The sequence below is a fragment of the Panthera onca genome, chromosome A1 (assembly GCF_046562875.1).
Source record: "Panthera onca isolate mPanOnc1 chromosome A1, mPanOnc1 haplotype 2, whole genome shotgun sequence".
NCBI lineage: Eukaryota > Metazoa > Chordata > Mammalia > Carnivora > Felidae > Panthera > Panthera onca.
This window is the reverse complement of record NC_138339.1, coordinates 127,977,776-127,994,988: the sequence shown is the minus strand read 5'-3', so window position 1 is coordinate 127,994,988 and position 17,213 is coordinate 127,977,776. Positions and strand designations below refer to the sequence as shown.

At 51.7% G+C, this 17,213-nt stretch overlaps 1 protein-coding gene across 9 annotated transcripts in view; it reads left to right on the top strand.

Annotated features, from left to right (window-relative positions):
• JADE2 (jade family PHD finger 2) overlaps window positions 1-8,452 on the top strand; it is a 53,993-nt gene extending 45,541 nt beyond the window's left edge. For 8 of the 9 annotated variants that reach the window (XM_060636117.3, XM_060636120.3, XM_060636118.3 and 5 more), the window contains 2 exons: window positions 2,279-2,407; window positions 3,716-8,452. In XM_060636117.3, the coding sequence (XP_060492100.1) occupies window positions 2,279-2,407; window positions 3,716-4,524 (938 nt within the window). In that variant the 3' untranslated portion in view covers window positions 4,525-8,452. The remainder of the gene's footprint in view (window positions 1-2,278; window positions 2,408-3,715) is intronic. The other variant, XM_060636123.3, reaches the window with a different exon arrangement.
• The last annotated feature ends 8,761 nt before the right edge of the window (window positions 8,453-17,213 follow it).

The window sequence follows — 17,213 nt, the reverse complement described above, 5'->3', positions numbered from 1 at the left end:
CCAACGTGTGTTGTTGCCTGAGTTGTTAACGTTAGCCATTCTGACAGGTGTTAGGTAGTATCTCATTGTGGCTTTGATTTGTATTTCCCTGATGATAAGTGATGTTGATTGTCTGCTTTCTTCTTAAACTCTTCCCGTGACATGTATTTAAGAGATCTGCAAATCTAAGGCCAAAGAAGCTCCAGTGTCGCTGTTTTCTGCTAGTTGTGTGGATATTGCCAGACACAGGGCCCTTCCCAGAGTGTTTACATGTTCAGAAGAGCAATGCTTTACTCAAAAAAGGTCCTCTAATGTAGAATTACATGCAGCTTGGTGGCAAGATATTTTGAGCCAGGAGCTGCCGCTGCTAGTTCAGCCTCTGGTCAGGCTAGGCCTGCAGTGGAGAGGAACCAGAGCTGTTGGGCCACCCCCAGAACGAATGACTGAGGACCTGGTACCGCCCCACCCTTGCCTGAGGCAAGCTGCCTCATTTGCACTTTGGGATCACCACCTACTCTGGCCCAAGAAACCAGCCGTGCCAAAAACAAGTCCTGGGTGAGGCCGGGTCGTGTCCATGCAAAGGTCAGAGCTTACCATGCATCCCCAAGACTGGCAGCTTCCTGGCTGCCAGAGCTCTCCAGGCTCCTTCTCCTCTGTTGATTTTTTCAGCGAGTATTAAAACTGAGTGTAGATAGGATGCCAGGCCCTGTGCCGGGTACTGCAGGGCACGCTGCCATGGGCGGAACGGATAGGCTTCCTGTCTTTGTGGAGCTCACCATCTGCAAAGATAAAGGAAAGTGGTGCCCAAGGGGCTGCAGTTGGCACCAGTGCAGGTGCAGAAGTGCCAGAGATGGCTTCACAGCAGTGGTGATCCTGGAGCTATGTGTCTGGCTTCTTAGGACCTCACTGTGGTGAGAGGTCCAGCTGCAGAAGGAGAGGCCCACAATCAGGGTAACAGAACGTGGCAAGGCCTGTAGTACCCTCAGGCACAGGATTCCAGAAATGAGGTCAAGAGCCAGGTCTGCATCCCCACACTGAATCTGGGGACGTTTGCAGCTCCTGGAGCTGAGTGGTAGCATCAGGCATCCTTTTGTTCAGAGCGAGACATGTGGGGAGAAGACTGGTTTGCCTCTGCCCGAAACTGATGACCCCTGGGATGGGCATATGGCTACAAGCATATCGTCGAGGCCTGTCTGGCCGGAGCACTGGAGAAGCCTTCCTGTGGCAGTTATACTTAGGCCATGAACCAGTTGAAGAGCAGTACAATTTGGAATCCTAGAGGCTGGAGCTTGTCTTTTTAGAGAAACTGGAAGGAGGCTGGCATAGCAGCAACTTGGGCAAAAGGACCACATCTCAAGTGAGGTTGGGGTCTTGCTAGGATCAGATGTGCAAGGTCTTGTAGCCTCAGAAGGAGCTCAGACTTTCCTGAGGGCACTGGGAAACCTTAGAAATCTCCCTCCAGAGCATGTAGGCAGGAGTGTCATGTCAGAGATGAGGATTCTGAGGTTGCACAGGGGATTAGCAGCACAGCTAGGGAGAGTCCATATCCCTCAAATTTCTTGTAAACCTTTATCTGAGAAGCGCTCCAGACTCCTGCTGAAAACCTTAGGAGAAGATTTCTGGCAGCTGGGCCTCCCCTTGCAGATGTCCCTCTCCTGCTCCAGTGTTCTCTGTGGCTCCCTAAACCTATGTGGTCACGGACCGAAAGGATATAAGGGCCAGGTGTGCACCCCGAGTCTGCTATCTGCTGTGTGACCTCGAGAGCAGACCAAGAAGCCAAGGCAGGAGACTTGCTCATGGGACTGACCACTATGGCTGGACTAGAACCCACATCTCTTGACTCCTCAGATAGTCCTCAGACTTCTCTCCACATCCATGTCTGGCCGCTCGGCCTAGCATTGAAGGCCCTGACCTGGCCACTCACCTGTAGTTACCCTTTGCACCCACCAGGACTCCCACCCCGCCCCGACATCTATAGGCCATGTAGATGTCAGACTGCATTCCAGGTCCTGGAGGAGGGTCCTCCACTCACTTTGTGGCCCTGTGCCCTCCCCAAGCCACTCAAGGGCAGAAGTAGGCACTTACCTTCTGTTCCCCACCAGCTGTCCCTGACTCACAGGAGCCCCATTTATCCCAGGTCCTGGGGCTCTGAGCCTAGGACACATTAGCAGGGCAAAGTGACCTGGAAGTTGAGGCACAGATGATAGAGGACTATCATATGGATGGCCCATAGTGATCTTGGTTTTGACTGAGCTGCTCGGGTTAACCGCCTCCCTCCTGCTCTCTCTTTCCCTGGCAGAGGAGTCTGGGAAGAGAGCAAAGGGCAAGAAGAGCGACTCGAAAAGGAAAGGCCGTGAGGGCCCGAAGGGCAGCCCCGAGAAGAAAGAGAAAGTGAAGGCGGGGCCCGACTCAGTCCTGGGGCAGCTGGGTGAGTGAGTGGCCACACTGGCCTGGCGGACATGGCCAGGCTTACACCATCACTCCACTTGCAGCCCCGAACCTAAGGCCAGCAAGGTCCACCAGCACTTCTGTTGCACAGAGTAGGAAGCCCAAGAGGGCTAGCCAGGCCCTTCCATGCCCAGGTGCTCATACCTTTTAACCATAAAGGAAAGTAGGATAGGGTCTCTGTCCCATCTGGCATCCCAAGAAATTCCCCTTTTGTACATCTGGACGCTGGGCCAGGGTCTCAGGAGCTGCCCTCACATTCTCTTAGCCAGACTCCTAGAGGCCCCAGGGGACATGTGGGCCCTCTGTGCCCTTACAAAGTGTAGCCCTATGCTGGGAAATGAGGGTCAGCCAGAATTCTCCATCCTGGTCCCGCTCTGCTGGAATTTCTCAAATGAGCCCTCCCTTCAGCACTAGGGAACCTTCCTGGAGCCACCCAGAGAGACCCAAAGGAGTGGCCACAGGTATTGGCCCAGTACATGGTCAGTCACAGACTCCTTAGTGCTCCTACATTAAGCAGAACAGCCCTTGAGCCCTCTACCCCCCACCCCCAGCTTTGGGCTTTCTCTCCCAGGGTATCACATGCTTCCCCTAGAACACTTCCTCAGGGATGACAGTGGAATTATCCAGACCTGTCTCCAGCAGGGAAGCCTCATGTCATCTTGTATGTCCCTCATTCTCAAGAATGGGACCACTTGACCACTTGGGTATCACAAGGAAGGCCCAGTTTCACCTGTTGGCCCTGACATCCAAGAGGGACCTTCTACACAGATGCACTTGGCTACCCTATCCAACTTCTCTGCTTCAGAAATAATTCTCACAAAAAAACAGCGCCCCCTGGTGGCCTGAGGCGTTTTCCTTCATTCCTTCATCCTCTGCGTCCCCGGGATGGGAGAGGTGCAGAGCCGGCTTCATGGGTGTGTGTACCTGTGCAGTCTCAAAGGGCTCTTGCTTGGTTTAATGCTCTACTGTTGTCACCTTGAAATACCTTAATAATTTTTGAACAGGGAGCTCGCATTTTCACTTTACATTCTGGGTTCCAAATCATGAAGCCAGTTCTGGGAGTAGGTTGTCCTGGGGAGAGGGGTATATGGTGTGGACCCATATGGTCCCTCTTTGGTGGTGTTGACAGGAGGGATCAGCAAACAAGATGGCTTAATTGGGTCTGGCAAGAGGAAGAGAGGGAGGGAGGTGCACAGTGGCCTGCTGGGGAGGGTCCAGGAGGGCGTCCTGAAAGGGTGGGATACACACCTACGAGCGTCTCACTTGCTTCCTCTCTCCCCTTGGCCAGGCCTGTCCACCTCATTCCCCATCGATGGCACCTTCTTCAACAGCTGGCTGGCGCAGTCAGTGCAGATCACAGCAGAGAACATGGCCATGAGCGAGTGGTCACTAAACAATGGGCACCGCGAAGACCCCGCCCCGGGGCTACTGTCAGAGGAGCTGCTGCAAGACGAGGAGACACTGCTGAGCTTCATGCGGGACCCCTCACTGCGACCTGGGGACCCTGCCAGGAAGGCCCGTGGCCGCACCCGCCTGCCTGCCAAGAAGAAGCTGCCGCAGGACGGGCCTGGCTCACGGACGACTCCGGACAAATCCCCCAAGAAGCCCTGGGGCCAGGATGCAGCCAGCGGCAAGGGTGGGCAGGGCCTAGTGGCCCGGAAACCAACGCGGCGAACACCTTCCCACCTGCCGTCTAGTCCCACAGCTGGGGACTGTCCCATCCCAGCAGCCCCCGACAGCCCCCCTCCTCTGGCCCCCGAGACCCTGGACGAGGCAGCCCCAATGGCTGCCGACTCGAATGTCCAAGTGCCTGGCCCTACAGTGAGCCCCAAGCCCTTGGGCCGGCTCCGGCTGCCCCGAGAAAACAAGGGAACCCGGAGATCGCCAGGTACCAGGCCTGATGCTGGGACAGGACCGCCCTCTGCTGTGGCCGAGAGGCCCAAGGTCAGCCTACACTTTGACACTGAGACTGACGGCTACTTCTCTGATGGAGAGATGAGCGACTCAGATGTGGAAGCTGAGGACAGTGGGGTGCAGCGGGCTCCCCGGGAAGCAGGGGCTGAGGAGGTGGTCCGCATGGGGGTACTGGCCTCCTAAGTCACCCCCACCCTGTCCCAGGCCCTGCCCTGGTCCTCCCACGAGGCCTCAGCCCAGTCACAACTGCCATTTCCAATCTCTGCTGAGTGTCTCAGATCCTTGAGACTGCCACTCTGTTGTGGTTTTATTTTTAATATAGAGAGAGTTTGAATTCCACACTGTTGTCTTTCCTCTGTGCTGGCCTAGGACATTAGAATTCCTTCCACGGCTCTGGCCGCAGGGGCTCTAGCAGGTCCTATGCCCCACCCCCGCCGCGGCAGCACCCCGCCCCAGCCCACGCGGCATTGCTGGGCTCCTGGCTAGATGTAGGCGAGGCGAAGAAGAGCTCAGGACTCCAGCCCGCTGCCACTGGGTGACACAGACCGTCGTTTGGGCATTATTTCATGGCAGATGGGCCAGCCCAGGGCCTGCCCCGCCTTGCCCCCAAATTCTACTGGGGTCCATTTGGGGGGTCCTGCTGCACTCCACTGATCCCCAAGGAAGTATACTAAGTGATCCCCAGCCAGAGTCTACTCACTGTCACAAGCACAACGAGCTTATACAAGAAAGCACTGAGGGGGTGCAGAGGGCCCGTTGGTTCCAGAGGAACCACCGCTGTTCCTGATCAACCCACATCATCTGAGGCCTGCCCACCCACCCCGCGACCCTCCACTCCCTTGCTGCTCCACCCCTGCCAGTGCCCAGCCCGGCGGCTCTGAGAAGGGGTTCCTAGAATCCTTCTTGAGCTGTGCCATTTACTCAGGGGACTCCCAAACAGCCAGCCAGCCGCCAGTGCCGGTGGAGGGCTGCAAGGGAGGGCCAGTGCCCAGACAGGGGCGTGGGGCTCAGACTCCCCCCACTTAGAGAATTGCTCTGGGGCTCCAACTTCCTTCCTTCCTTTGGGGCCAGTCTCGGCTGACGTCTGGCCACTCCCAGACAGCTGACCTGACCAGACCAGACCGTTTGCCTTTTCAAATTTTCCAATCCTGCTATGAGATGAGCTTCTTCCTCAGTTTCCTTTTGGAAACTCCTCCTTCCAACAAGCAAGTGGGATCCCGGGGCCCGGGGCAGGCCGTGTTGGCCTGCTGTGGCTGTTTCAAGTCTTGCTGGATGTTCCTGGTTCCTCTGTCCCTGTGAGCCGTTACCCCCTTCCCTGGTTCTGCCCTCCCTACCCACCACCACCCACCCACCTTTTCTGTCCCATCCCCTAGGTCCCAGGTAGTTGCTCTGATGAGTGTCAGTGGAGTGGCCCCAGGGTGATAGCTCAGGGAACAAACAATAAAAGGAATTCAGTGAAAACATGTTTTTTTTTGTTTTATGAATTACTCCTGGGTCACTTCCACCACTGGTGAAGCCAGAACTTCTCCGACAAGAAATCTTGCATAAGTCCAGTGAATCAGTCGAATCATTCTGTGGATGCCAAAGAATATTTTGACCATAATACAGCACAGCCTGGACCTGACAACTTGTCGCTTGGACTTTTTTTTTTTTTTTTTGACGAGTTCTTTAGCAACAAAGTGTAGAGAGACATGTTCATTGTACACACCCAAGGAGAGGAGCCCAGGCTCTTGGAAGAAGATGTTGTTCTGCTGCTGAACCGTTGGAATTGGGACGCGGGAACCAGGTGTTGGGATTCCGGTCCTGGGCTGGGCCCACTGTGAGCTTTCCTAAACTCTGAGACTCACAGAGGGGAAGAACAGTGACAGCAAAACCAGCATGGCAAAGGTCTTCACCATGTGGTTCTCCCCACACAAACACTCAACGTGCAAATCGGCGGGATGGGCAGCAGCTTGACCACCCACCCCTGACTCCAGAACTTCCAAGGTACGACAGTGGCATTGTCATCGACGCACGGTTTCATGTGAATTTTAGCAAAACGGGAAACAAAGCTAGGACTCAGTTCAGAAGATCAGGCAAATGTGTCCAGTTGGAGTGGACTCGGGGCAGGCTTCAAGGATTCTGGGCATTGGAATGGCACAAGCTACCATGTGGAATTTAGTCTGCCTGCCGTCTTGGTAGTAACGGCCAGTGCAGTGTCCGCACCAGCGGCCCATCCCCGTTCTCTGTTTACTGCCTTTGAACAGTCCTCCTAACTTCCCCGTGCTTTGGGTCACAATCTTGTCTGTGCCAGATTGCCCAGTCTGACCTCACAGGGAACCAAGTGAGGAGCTTAAAGAACAACCAAACTCTGCCAGGGGGAGAGGTGGGGTCCCAGGAATGGCTCCTGCCCAGTAGACTCCACGCTTGTCCCCCTCCCACCGCTTCATGCATACGGAGGCGAAGTCTGGGCTCCCTGGGGGCAGAGGCTAGGGCAGGAGAGAACGCGGAAGGGAATATACTGCAGCGTGTCTGGCTGGGGTCAGGAAGGGCAGCCAGCACCCTTCAGGGGTACTCCACCCAAGTTGGCCTCTGGATTCCCTTCTGTGTTGGCTCTTGCCTTGGACTGGATTATCCCTGGGGCTGTGTCCTGCGCAGGGCTCAGGGATCTGTTAGGCTAGCTGGTGGGGGAGGTGGCAGAACCTTAACTCCCAGACCTGGCCCTAGAGCTGTTCTTGCCCCACAGCTGTCCACCTCTGGGAAGTCCAGCAAGACCACACAGAGGACAAGGATACTAGTTCCCACCATTAGCCACAGCCCTTTTCACTCTTTTTCCCATCTCCTGTCCACAGTGTAGACAGCTTTGCCAACCCTGGGGTTGAGGCGGGAAGCAGGGAACGAGACAGAAGTCCTTTTGCAGGCCAGAGGCTGAGGCAGATCTTTTGCTTGAACACCTCTGCCCACCATACTCACTGGCCCTCTCCCAGGAGGGAGAAGCTCCTATTACTCCTCCTGGCTGCCATCCACCCTTCTCCTGGTCCTGGCTGCACAGTCCTCCTCCTCATCACAGCCAGGAAGGATGAGGTGCAAGGAAAGTATTTTTATGGATCACAAATGTATTTTAAAGTCAATAAGGAGAAGAAAGGTAGAAGGGTTTATTTTATTAAATGAGCTCTGACTTTGTGACAGTGTATGAGCATTTGCTATGTCAGGGTCTCGGTTTCCTTAGAGAAGCCACCCGGGTTTCCGGACGTGGGTGCCAGTCTGTAGGTATGTATGTGCCAGGGCACGTCTCGTGTGTCCACGTACGTGCTTGTCTGCATGTTGCGTTTGGGCATACCGTGGGACCTGCTGGGGCAATTTCTAGAGCATCGACTGCCCGATGATACTAACAGACATTGGCAGCAGCTGAACTTGGCATTTCCTTGCTCACTGCCAGATGTGGCCAACCTCTGGCCATGCCTGAAGCTCTTCAGAATGGTCTGGATGCCTGTACCAAGGCCCTTGGGGAGGCCACTTCCCATGCCCCTGGCCCAGCTGGCCACATTGGCCAAAGAGCCAGGGCTGGAGTCTGGGACTTTTGGTTGTTCTTTAAGGCACTTCCTGCCACCTTGTCCCTCAGATGCACAACACTCTGTGCTCCACAAACGGCTCGGGGTGGGGGGATGATATGAATGTCACAGGAGGAGACACCTTCTGTCCTTGTTTCAAAGAAAGTGATGTGCCATTTGTTAATATACAAGAGAAATATTGAAAATATATTGAAAAGAGCAATTTTAAATTATTTTTGGCTTATGTTGCAATATTTATTTTCTTGTATTAGAAAAGATTCCTTTGTAGAGAAAAAATGTATTTTTCATTAACGCAAAGACCTATTTCTCCTTTTTGTACATTGTCCATGTTCGCTACCCTTAACGAGCAATAGAATGTATGGCCGCTTTGCCGTGGCCAGTGCCCGCCATGCCCTGCATGATTCTGTGTTGCCGCTGCTGCGTAGCTCCTAGTCCCATCCTGTCCCACTCACTCATGAGGGTTTCCAGACCCTGGCCCCGACCAGGGCCTGTGTCTCAAGGAGCCCTTTGCACTCCTCGTGTGTTGGCAAACGCAGTTAATAAAGCAATGTTTTCTGTGCTGGCTGGTGTGCGGCTCTGTTACATTCAGTGGAGGAGGGGGTCCACAGCCACCAGCCGGCTAAGTGAGTCAGCGAGTGCTCTCAGCGCGTCCCTCGGAACCTACTGCTACCTCGTAAAGAGTGCTAATAGGGATGGGCATATCGCTCAACACCCATACTGTATTTCAGGGCAGTATTTCATTTGTTTCTCGATGTTGGCATCCCCCGGAATTCAGAGCCGGTGAGGGAGGTACCCAAAGCCACACCTCTGATAAGAGAGGAAATTCAGTATCACCGGCTAGACTGCTGTACTCTTCCCACCTCCCGTGAGCCACCTTCCTGGGACAGTTGGTAGGTTCGCCAGGAACCTTGGGCATCTGTCCCTACATCAGGGGAGATGATGGCCCAGGTGTGTGTTTTCCATTCATTATTTCCTGAGCACCTGCTCCATGCCAGGCTCTGGAAAGTGTTAGGAATGTAGCTACCATCCCTGCCTCCCAGGGCAGCTCACAGACCCAACAGGGATGCAGATGATGAGGGAACTGGGAGATATGGAGGCCTGGGCTGACTGGGGGATGGGAGCCTTCAGGAAGAGTTTCCCTAAGGAAGAGACACCATGCATTCATTTGGCCATTCAACAATGAATCTATCGGCCATATACCTCGTTCTGCCAGTATGGTGGGTTGTATACCACTAGGGTCCTGCCATCTAGAGCTTCCAGGCAGTGGAGACCTGAAGAATAAACAGTTGCTTGGTCAAGGGCAGCTGGATTAAAGGAAGGGACAACAGAGTTCCTGAAAGGGCTCGGCATGTGCAAAGATGCATCAAACTGCAAACTAGGAAGGGGTCTTGAACCTCCCCTGAGAGCCCCAGGGGAGGCAGTTTGGAAAGGGGGTTGAATTGGGACTCAAGCTTCTGGGACCACTGACTTGGTTGTTTGCTGTTTTGTCACTGGTGCAATGGGCAGTAGGTCCCCAAGGGTGCCTCCAGATCCAAGGTTCTGTGACTCCACACAGCAGAACACATGGGAGCCAACCCAACTGGCTGGCCTTTGGAGCTGTCTGCTCTCTGGGCCAGCTGCCCTGGGCTCGGCACCCCAGCTTCCCCCTCCTCCCTCCGCCAGCATGACGCCAGGCTCACTGGGCCACCATGGTCCAGATGAGTGCTGCAGGGGGCCTGCTGCAAGACCCACACCTGAAAGCTGACCTAGCTGATAAATGTGGAGCAGGAGAGGTCAAGACACCTGTGCATCTAAAGCAGCAGTGTTCAATAGAAATCAAGTGCAAGCACACATGTAATTCTAGTAGCCACACTTTTTAAAAGTAAAAATAAACAGGTAAAATGCATTTTAATTAATAATTGTATTTAACCTATTAGATCCATGTACACTTAAACATGTAATTAATATAAAACCATTATAATGAGATATTTTACATTCTTTCTTGTGCTAAGTATTTGCAATTCAGTATGTATTTCATACTTGTAGTGCATCTCAATTTGGGGTTTTGGGGGCGTTTAAGATTTTTTAAAAATGTTTTCAATGTTTATTTTTGAGATGAAGAGAGACAGAGTGTGAGCAGGGAAGGGGCAAGAGAGAGAGGGAGGCAGAATCTGAAGCAGGCTCCAGGCTCTGAGCTGTCAGCACAGAGCCTGACACAGGACTTGAACTCACAAACCATGAAATCATGACCTGAGCCGAAGCCAGACAGTTAACCAACTGAGCCACCGAGGTCCCCCTAGCAAATCTCAACTTGGACTAGCTACATTTCAAGTTCAATAGCTATGTAGCTAGTAGCTACTCCACTGGCACTGTAGCCCTACAGACCATCGGCTTTCTCCTGGGTTGCTTCTATGGGGGAAAGCAGAGGAGTAGACCTGGCCTTAATTCCCAGCCAGGTCCCTCTGGGCTCCCTATCTTCACCCATTCAAGTCCATACAACTGCTTCATAGCAGGGGTCCCACAGCTGGTTGGTGACCCTAGGCCTTTGCCCCTGTTGCCTCTGCTGTCCCTGCCTACAAGGACAGGACAGGATGAGTGTGGACCAACCTGTCCACACCCTCGTGAAGGGCCAGTACTCTCCCAGTATCTCCCAGGAAGGGTATGGCATTTATCTACCCTTCCATCTTGCCTGAATTGATTCTGTACTCACTGAGCACCTGCTACTGGGCCCTGAGGACATTAGGATGACCATATGTCCCTATGGAGAGACCAGGCCAGTGTGGGAGACAGACTTTAATCATGTAACCCCAGAGCAGTGTGCAATTACTCATTGAGACCATATTGTGAGTGTAAAGTTGGGGGGGGGGGGGTGGTCTCTGAATTTCCCTTGTTCTCACCAAATTTCTAGAGAAGATCATGAAATAGGGATTTTAGGGCAGCCTTCTGGGGTTCAGGCAGACTTACTGCCAAGAGTCAAAAAGGGAGAAAAGGTGGGCTCAGTCAAGCAGGCAACTTGGGCCAAGCTGAGTATATTGGGGTGGGGCTCAACACCCAGTGCTCCAAGCCAGGTCTGGATTTCAGAAGCATCCCTGCCATCCATTCTAAAGGCAACTGGGTTGGGATGCTAAAGCCCTCGTCCTGGTTTGTGAGGGAGACCTTCAGTGGGTTAGAATATAGAGTTGCCAGATTTAACAAATAACAGTTTTGGACACACAGTGAAATTAGAATTTCAGACAAATACTGAATAATTCTTTAGTACAAATATGTTCTTTATAAAAAAAATGTTTAATGTTTATTTATTTTTGAGACAGAGAGAGAGAGAGAGAGAGAACATGAGCATGGGAGGGGCAGAGAGAGAGGGAAATACAGAATCCGAAGCAGGCTCCAGGCTCTGAGCTGTCAGTGCAGAGCCTGACGCGGGGCTCGAACTCATGAGCTGTGAGATCATGACCTGAGTCGAAGTCGGATGTTTAACCACATGAGCCACTCAGGCACCCCAAGTACAAGTATGTTCTAAATATTGCATCCTGTATTTTACCTGGCAATCCTAGTGTGAGCCTCTTGTCCTCCAATTATACTGGATCCCAGGTAGAGGAGCAGTGTGGTGAGTGATTTGCCATTGTGTATATACACTGAAGCAGATCCAAGACTGTCCCCACAGCCCTGAAATTCTCACCCTTCAAGTTCGAAAGCAATGGAAAGGGGGATGCAGCCACGGGCAAGGACATCCAGAACCCATGCTGCACCTGTCTAACTGTGCTACAGCCCCCTTTACATCTCACATGCCAACCCAAGGCTGAACAGAACCTCAAGGTGTCCTGGAAGGGATCCTGCTCGCTAGGATTTGAGGCCCACAGACCATTTATTTGCTGACTCAGGTCAGCATCTAAAACGTTTATATTGTTTGCTATACTATTTGCTATAGCCAAGAGCTACAGCAACCCATGTGCCTGTCAAAAGATAATGGATAAAGAAACTGTGTTAGATTTATGCACTGAAACATATCCGGTCTTGAAAAGGAAGCAAATTCTGACATACGAATTTGAAACACATTTTGCCAGGTGAAATAAGTGATTGCAAAAAGACACATACTACATGATAGAACTTCTGTGAGGTACCTAAAGAAGCTGAGGGGTGGGCACCAGGGCTGGGGGCAGAAGAGGTGGGGGTTGTTCAGTGGGTATGTTAGCTAGGACCCAAAGGGGAGTTATTTGGATCAAAGGGCTGCAAGCTGTCAGTAGGAAGGAAAGGGGGGAGGAACAAAAGCAGGGAAAGATTGTGTCTGTTTTAGAGAACAAGCAGTTCCCACCAAGGAGATGGGAGGACCAGGTGTTCCGCAGGATACTCCATTGTAGGAGCAAGTTTGAGCTGAACTGGAGCTGAGGATTTGCAGAGAAGCCCAGTAAGTTGCCCTAAACTTACCATTTACTCATTCTAATATGAAGATTTCCTATGGGTGGAGGGCTTTTCAGCCAGTTTTGAACATACTATGTCTGCACTAATGTTGGGAAATACTAAGCATGTGCAGTTGAACCGAAGTGTCTAAGTCACAAAATATGCGTAAGTTCCTTAATGTATCAAGCTCCCTGCCCTCGTTCTGCAGCATACTGAATAAAAGTCTCCTGTACTAACCCTAAGAGGAGACAGTGCTTTGACAACTATCTCCCTGTCTCCTTACTTGTGACAAGTTTTAAAAATTCTTTGACATTTCCTTGGGTTGTGTTCAAATTAATGCTCCCCCAGCAGCAAACCCCGAGTTGAGTTACATGTGTGGAGGCAGGATAGGGGGTTCTGGGGGTCTGGTGCATGGCAGTGTGCATATGGTTGACAGTAGTGTACTTTACACTTAGAAATTGCTAAAAGAGCAAATTTTATGCTATGTGTTTTTTTGCCCCAGTTAAAAAAAAAAATAGAGAATACTATGGGGGGGGGGGATCCCAGCTGCATTCAAATGAAGAAATGGAATCTGGGGGGTTGGCATAGTGGAGAATTAAGAACCTGTATTTTGGTCCTTTCTGGGCCTCAATTTCTTCATTTTTTTAATGAGGATGAGAGTTCCGGCTGGGCCCTCCATGCAAGGTGTCTGAAAAGTGAAAGTGAGCATAGGCATCAGGTGGACAAAATGAGAAGTCACTGAAGGTGTAAGGAGAAGAGAAGAGGAGGTCTGACCGATGTAGCGTTGGCAGACTGACCAGAAGTGAGGATGCCAGAGGGATCTGTTTACTAACTCTCACTTCCGGGAATCTGAGCCGGCAAAGCCTGGTTGTTTACAAGTTCTCCTGGACCTCCCTACCCCCCAGCCAGGACAACTGTGGTCTGGGGTCAGGGAAGGGACTGACCAAGTGCCACTCTTTGGGTGGGGGCTGAAATAGGGGGTGGTTATAAAACATCTGGTGGTCATCAGAAAAGCAGCCCATGTGACACCTGTGACAGTCAGCTGCCTGGGCCTGAGTTCTTTGGCAGCCATCCTGTACACCTGAAACCTTGTAACCCAATAACTAGTGAATAGGACATCCCTCCTGTCCCCCACCTCCACCCCTTTGTGCAAATAAGGAATGGTCTATTGCTAGGGACTGGAATGTTGTGAGCAACTTATTAAACTTGTAAGAGCAGCTGGGGTTTACAAGAGAAGCCAAGGGAGAAAAGTGACTCAGCAAAATAAACCTTTACCCGTGGGTGTTCCGAACTCCCATTTTGGGGATATGGGTGGTGACTGCCTGGTTCCAGTGGCAGGTGCTTCAATCCATAGCCTTGCTTCCCATGCCAGCCATAACATTCATGCCCTTAGCATACAGAAGGAAACCTAGGAGGCTTGGGAAAGAGCTCAGGCAGGCCTAATCACTGTCTCATCCAATGTTAAGTCTCAACAATGAGTTAACATCAATGGAAGAGCAATGCGTCCTGTAGAAGCATCAGGAATCAGAAGGATGTTCAAATCTCAGGGACTGCCCCCACCCCCATAGGAGCACTTTCTTCTAGTCAAGAAAGGGTGTGGGACTGGCACCAACTTGCATCATTAATCCTGGCTCCTGCTTGGCCCTCTTCTGAAAGTCTGCATCTGGGTGACAGGACCTCAGAGTTTGGGAGTGGTGCGATGTGAAACCTCATGTTACAAACCACTTGTGTAGAAAACCTCTGAATTTTAATGACAGAGAGACTGTCATTTTAAAAAGCAACCCAGTGCTGGGGTACCTGGGTGGCTCAGTCAGCTAAACATCTGACTTCGGGTCAGGTCATGATCTTACTGTTTATGAGTTTGAGCCCCATATTGGGCGAGATCGAGCCCCACTCTGGGATTCTCCCTCACTCTGCCCCTCCCTCACTCACACTCTCTCATAAATAAAATGAAATGAAATGAAATAAAATAATAAAATAAAAGCAACCAAGTGCTAAATCATCAGTGCTAAGAAAGTCTTCCTTAAATTCAACTATAATTCTCTCCTTGAAACTTGATGTTCCAATTCACAGGTCCCCCTGAGCACTGGAGCCACAGAGATCAGGTATAGTCCAGTGTTCACTAGATAGCCCTTTGGGCTATTTGATTAAGTTATCATGCCCATCTGACACTTCTTTGAGTTCAGTACTTTCCCAGGGGATTAGAATGGGGGGTATGCTCCTCCTTACCCCTACAATGACAGTTGTATTGCTTGATAGATGGAGCCACCAGATCCCCACACTTTTCAAGCAAAACCAGTCCCGGGTCAGAGGTTTGCAGAGAGAAGGGTCAGATGGGACAAATCCTGTCTCAGCTCCACCCCCACCCCACCCCCACCCCCACCCCCACCCACTGCCAGCAGTATCCTCAGCAATTGATACCAGGGCTCAGTCAGGTGTTTTATAGGCTGGCAATCTCTGCTGTCTTAACAGCTTCAAGCTTGTTTTTCAGTTTTACCTCAAATCAGCATCTTCCCTGTTGTCAGTGCCACACACTCCCATACACGTGTTCAACAATCAGTGTGGCATTTGAAGAAGGACACATCTATCCAGCTGGTCCCAACTTCAAATAGCATGTCCTGATCCTGATTTGATGGCCCCAAGAGCAGGCTATCCTGGTGGATCACTAGCTCCTACTGTGGGTTAGAAAACATGGTCATACATCATACAATATTGGGTTTTGGAACTGGTGTTAGAAATAACATACTTATCATTACAGGTGAGAAACAGGTCGGAAGATGGGAAACAGGCAGCCCTATTTTCCTGCTTCCTCCTCAGGTCAGGCTTCATGCTCTCCAGTCTTTCCCTCCACTCTTGCCTTCTCCTAATACATTCTACACACAGTCCCCTTCAGGGGTCACCAGTCCCCAAAATTACAATGTGGCCTTTACTGCCATGCCCTTGTATTTGTTGGGTACCTACTTGGCACATCCTCTCTCACTCCTCTGGCTAACCAGTTTGTACTCCTTCTGGTGGTGCCTGCTTTCTAGAAACCTTCTTTGTAATGTTTGAGGGCCTTTTCCTTTGGCTTCCCACCATGTCTTGGGTATGTATGTGAAGCCAGGTGCCAGCAGGCAGGTGTTCAGGAAATGCCTGCTGACTAAAGAAAAGGCAGACAGGAAGTGGGGCTAAGCACCCAATCTAACACCAGCACAATACTTGGCAAGTGCCTGGTGATAAGTAATGGTTTCCCATATGTAAAGCTTTGTGTGTGAGAGGGACAAAAAAAAAAAAAAAAAAGAGTGAGAGAACCCTAGTAGGGACCCTCCCTATTTTGCCCAGCCCAGCACTGGCACATGGAATGGTAGGCAAAGGCTGTCCAATCATCAGGTAATCGAAAGGGTCAGAGCATTGCTTCTCCAAGGAGGGTGGCAAAATGAGGCCCTAGAGAATCCAAGAGGGGCCCCACTGCCACCCAACTTCCAGAGGACTGATGATACTTTTTTTTTTTTTTTTAGTTAGTGTATGTATGTATGTATGTATGTATTGATTGAGTGACAGAGCACAGGTGGGATAGGGACACAGAGAAGGGGGAGAGAGAATCCCAAGTAGGCTCCGTCAGCACAGAGCCAGACACTGGGACACGAACTCACGAACTCCGAGATCAGGACCTAGGCTGAGATCAAGAGTCCGATGCTTTACAGACTGAGTCATCAAGGTGCCCCAAGACTGATGATTCTGAGCCTGGCCCCATATAGAAACTGAGGTGGAGGAAAACTCGGGCTGTTCTCTAAATAGCTTCGTGCTCCTGCCATCTGCTGCCAGGCAGTCAGGAAAGAAAGCATCATTGCAGTTTCCTGCAGGAGCTGTCAGAGCTGTGTCCTTGTGCAAAAATCCTACAAACAAGATCCTACCTACTTTGCTTCTCTGGCGCTAGAGCTCTCCAGCTCAGCCCCTTACCCAGTCGTGCTAGCAGATGTTCTCGAAAGTGAAGTCCCCGCATCCTACGCGCTCCCCGCCACCCCAATGTCCCTCTCTCCTAGGCTCTGAGGGCTGCCCGCCGCCCCGCCCCTGCCGCTCGAACGCCTCTCCCTCATAGGCCAGAGCTATCCGAGGTGCCCGGCCCCCGCCGCCTGAACGCGGCTCCCTCATAGGCCGGAGCTCTCCCCACAGTCCCGCTCCGCGCACTGGTCCCGCCCCTGCGTCCATTTAAAGAGTCTTCACCCACACCACCCGTCCCCTCCTTGCTTGTTTTGTGCGACGCTTCGTAGCTGCTCGTTTCCGCCCACGGCGCGGACTTCTTTAGGTAGAGGGACTTTTGGCCGCCTCGCCGGGCCCAGGCGACAGAGAAAAGAGCCAACGTGCGTGTGCTCCCTGGTGAGACCTCCAGAGGGAAGGGCAGCAGGCCGAGACCCACACAGAACAGATTTGTACGTCCCCTCAGGTAGCCTGACGCCTTTTCTTAGGACATCCCCCAATTCCTTGTCCCTAAATCAAAGCCTTAACTGCCCTAGTGGTTCCTCGCCTATTTTGGTTCACGAACTTATTTGAGACCCTGATGCAAACTATCGTTTTCGCGGAAGAATATGCCCACACAATTCAGCACGAGGTTCAGCTCATTCTGGTAAGTCAGCAACCCCATGTTAGGACTTGAGGCGCCTGGGTGGCTCAGTCGGTTAAGCTCCAACTTCGGCTCAGGTCATAATTTCACAGTTAGTGAGTTCAAGCCCCGCACCTCAGGTCATGATTTCCCAGTAAGTTCAAAGCCGGGTCGGTTCTCTCAGAGCTTAGAGCCTGCTTTAGATTCTGTGCCTCCCCTTTCTCTCTCTCTCTCTCTCTCTCTCTCTCTCTCTCTCTCTCTCTCTCTTTCTCTCTCTTTCTCTCTCTCTCTCTCTCTCAATCAAAAAATAAAAAGACCTAGCCTGCCCCGAACACTTTTGCCTTTTTGGGCATAAGCCAGGGGCTATA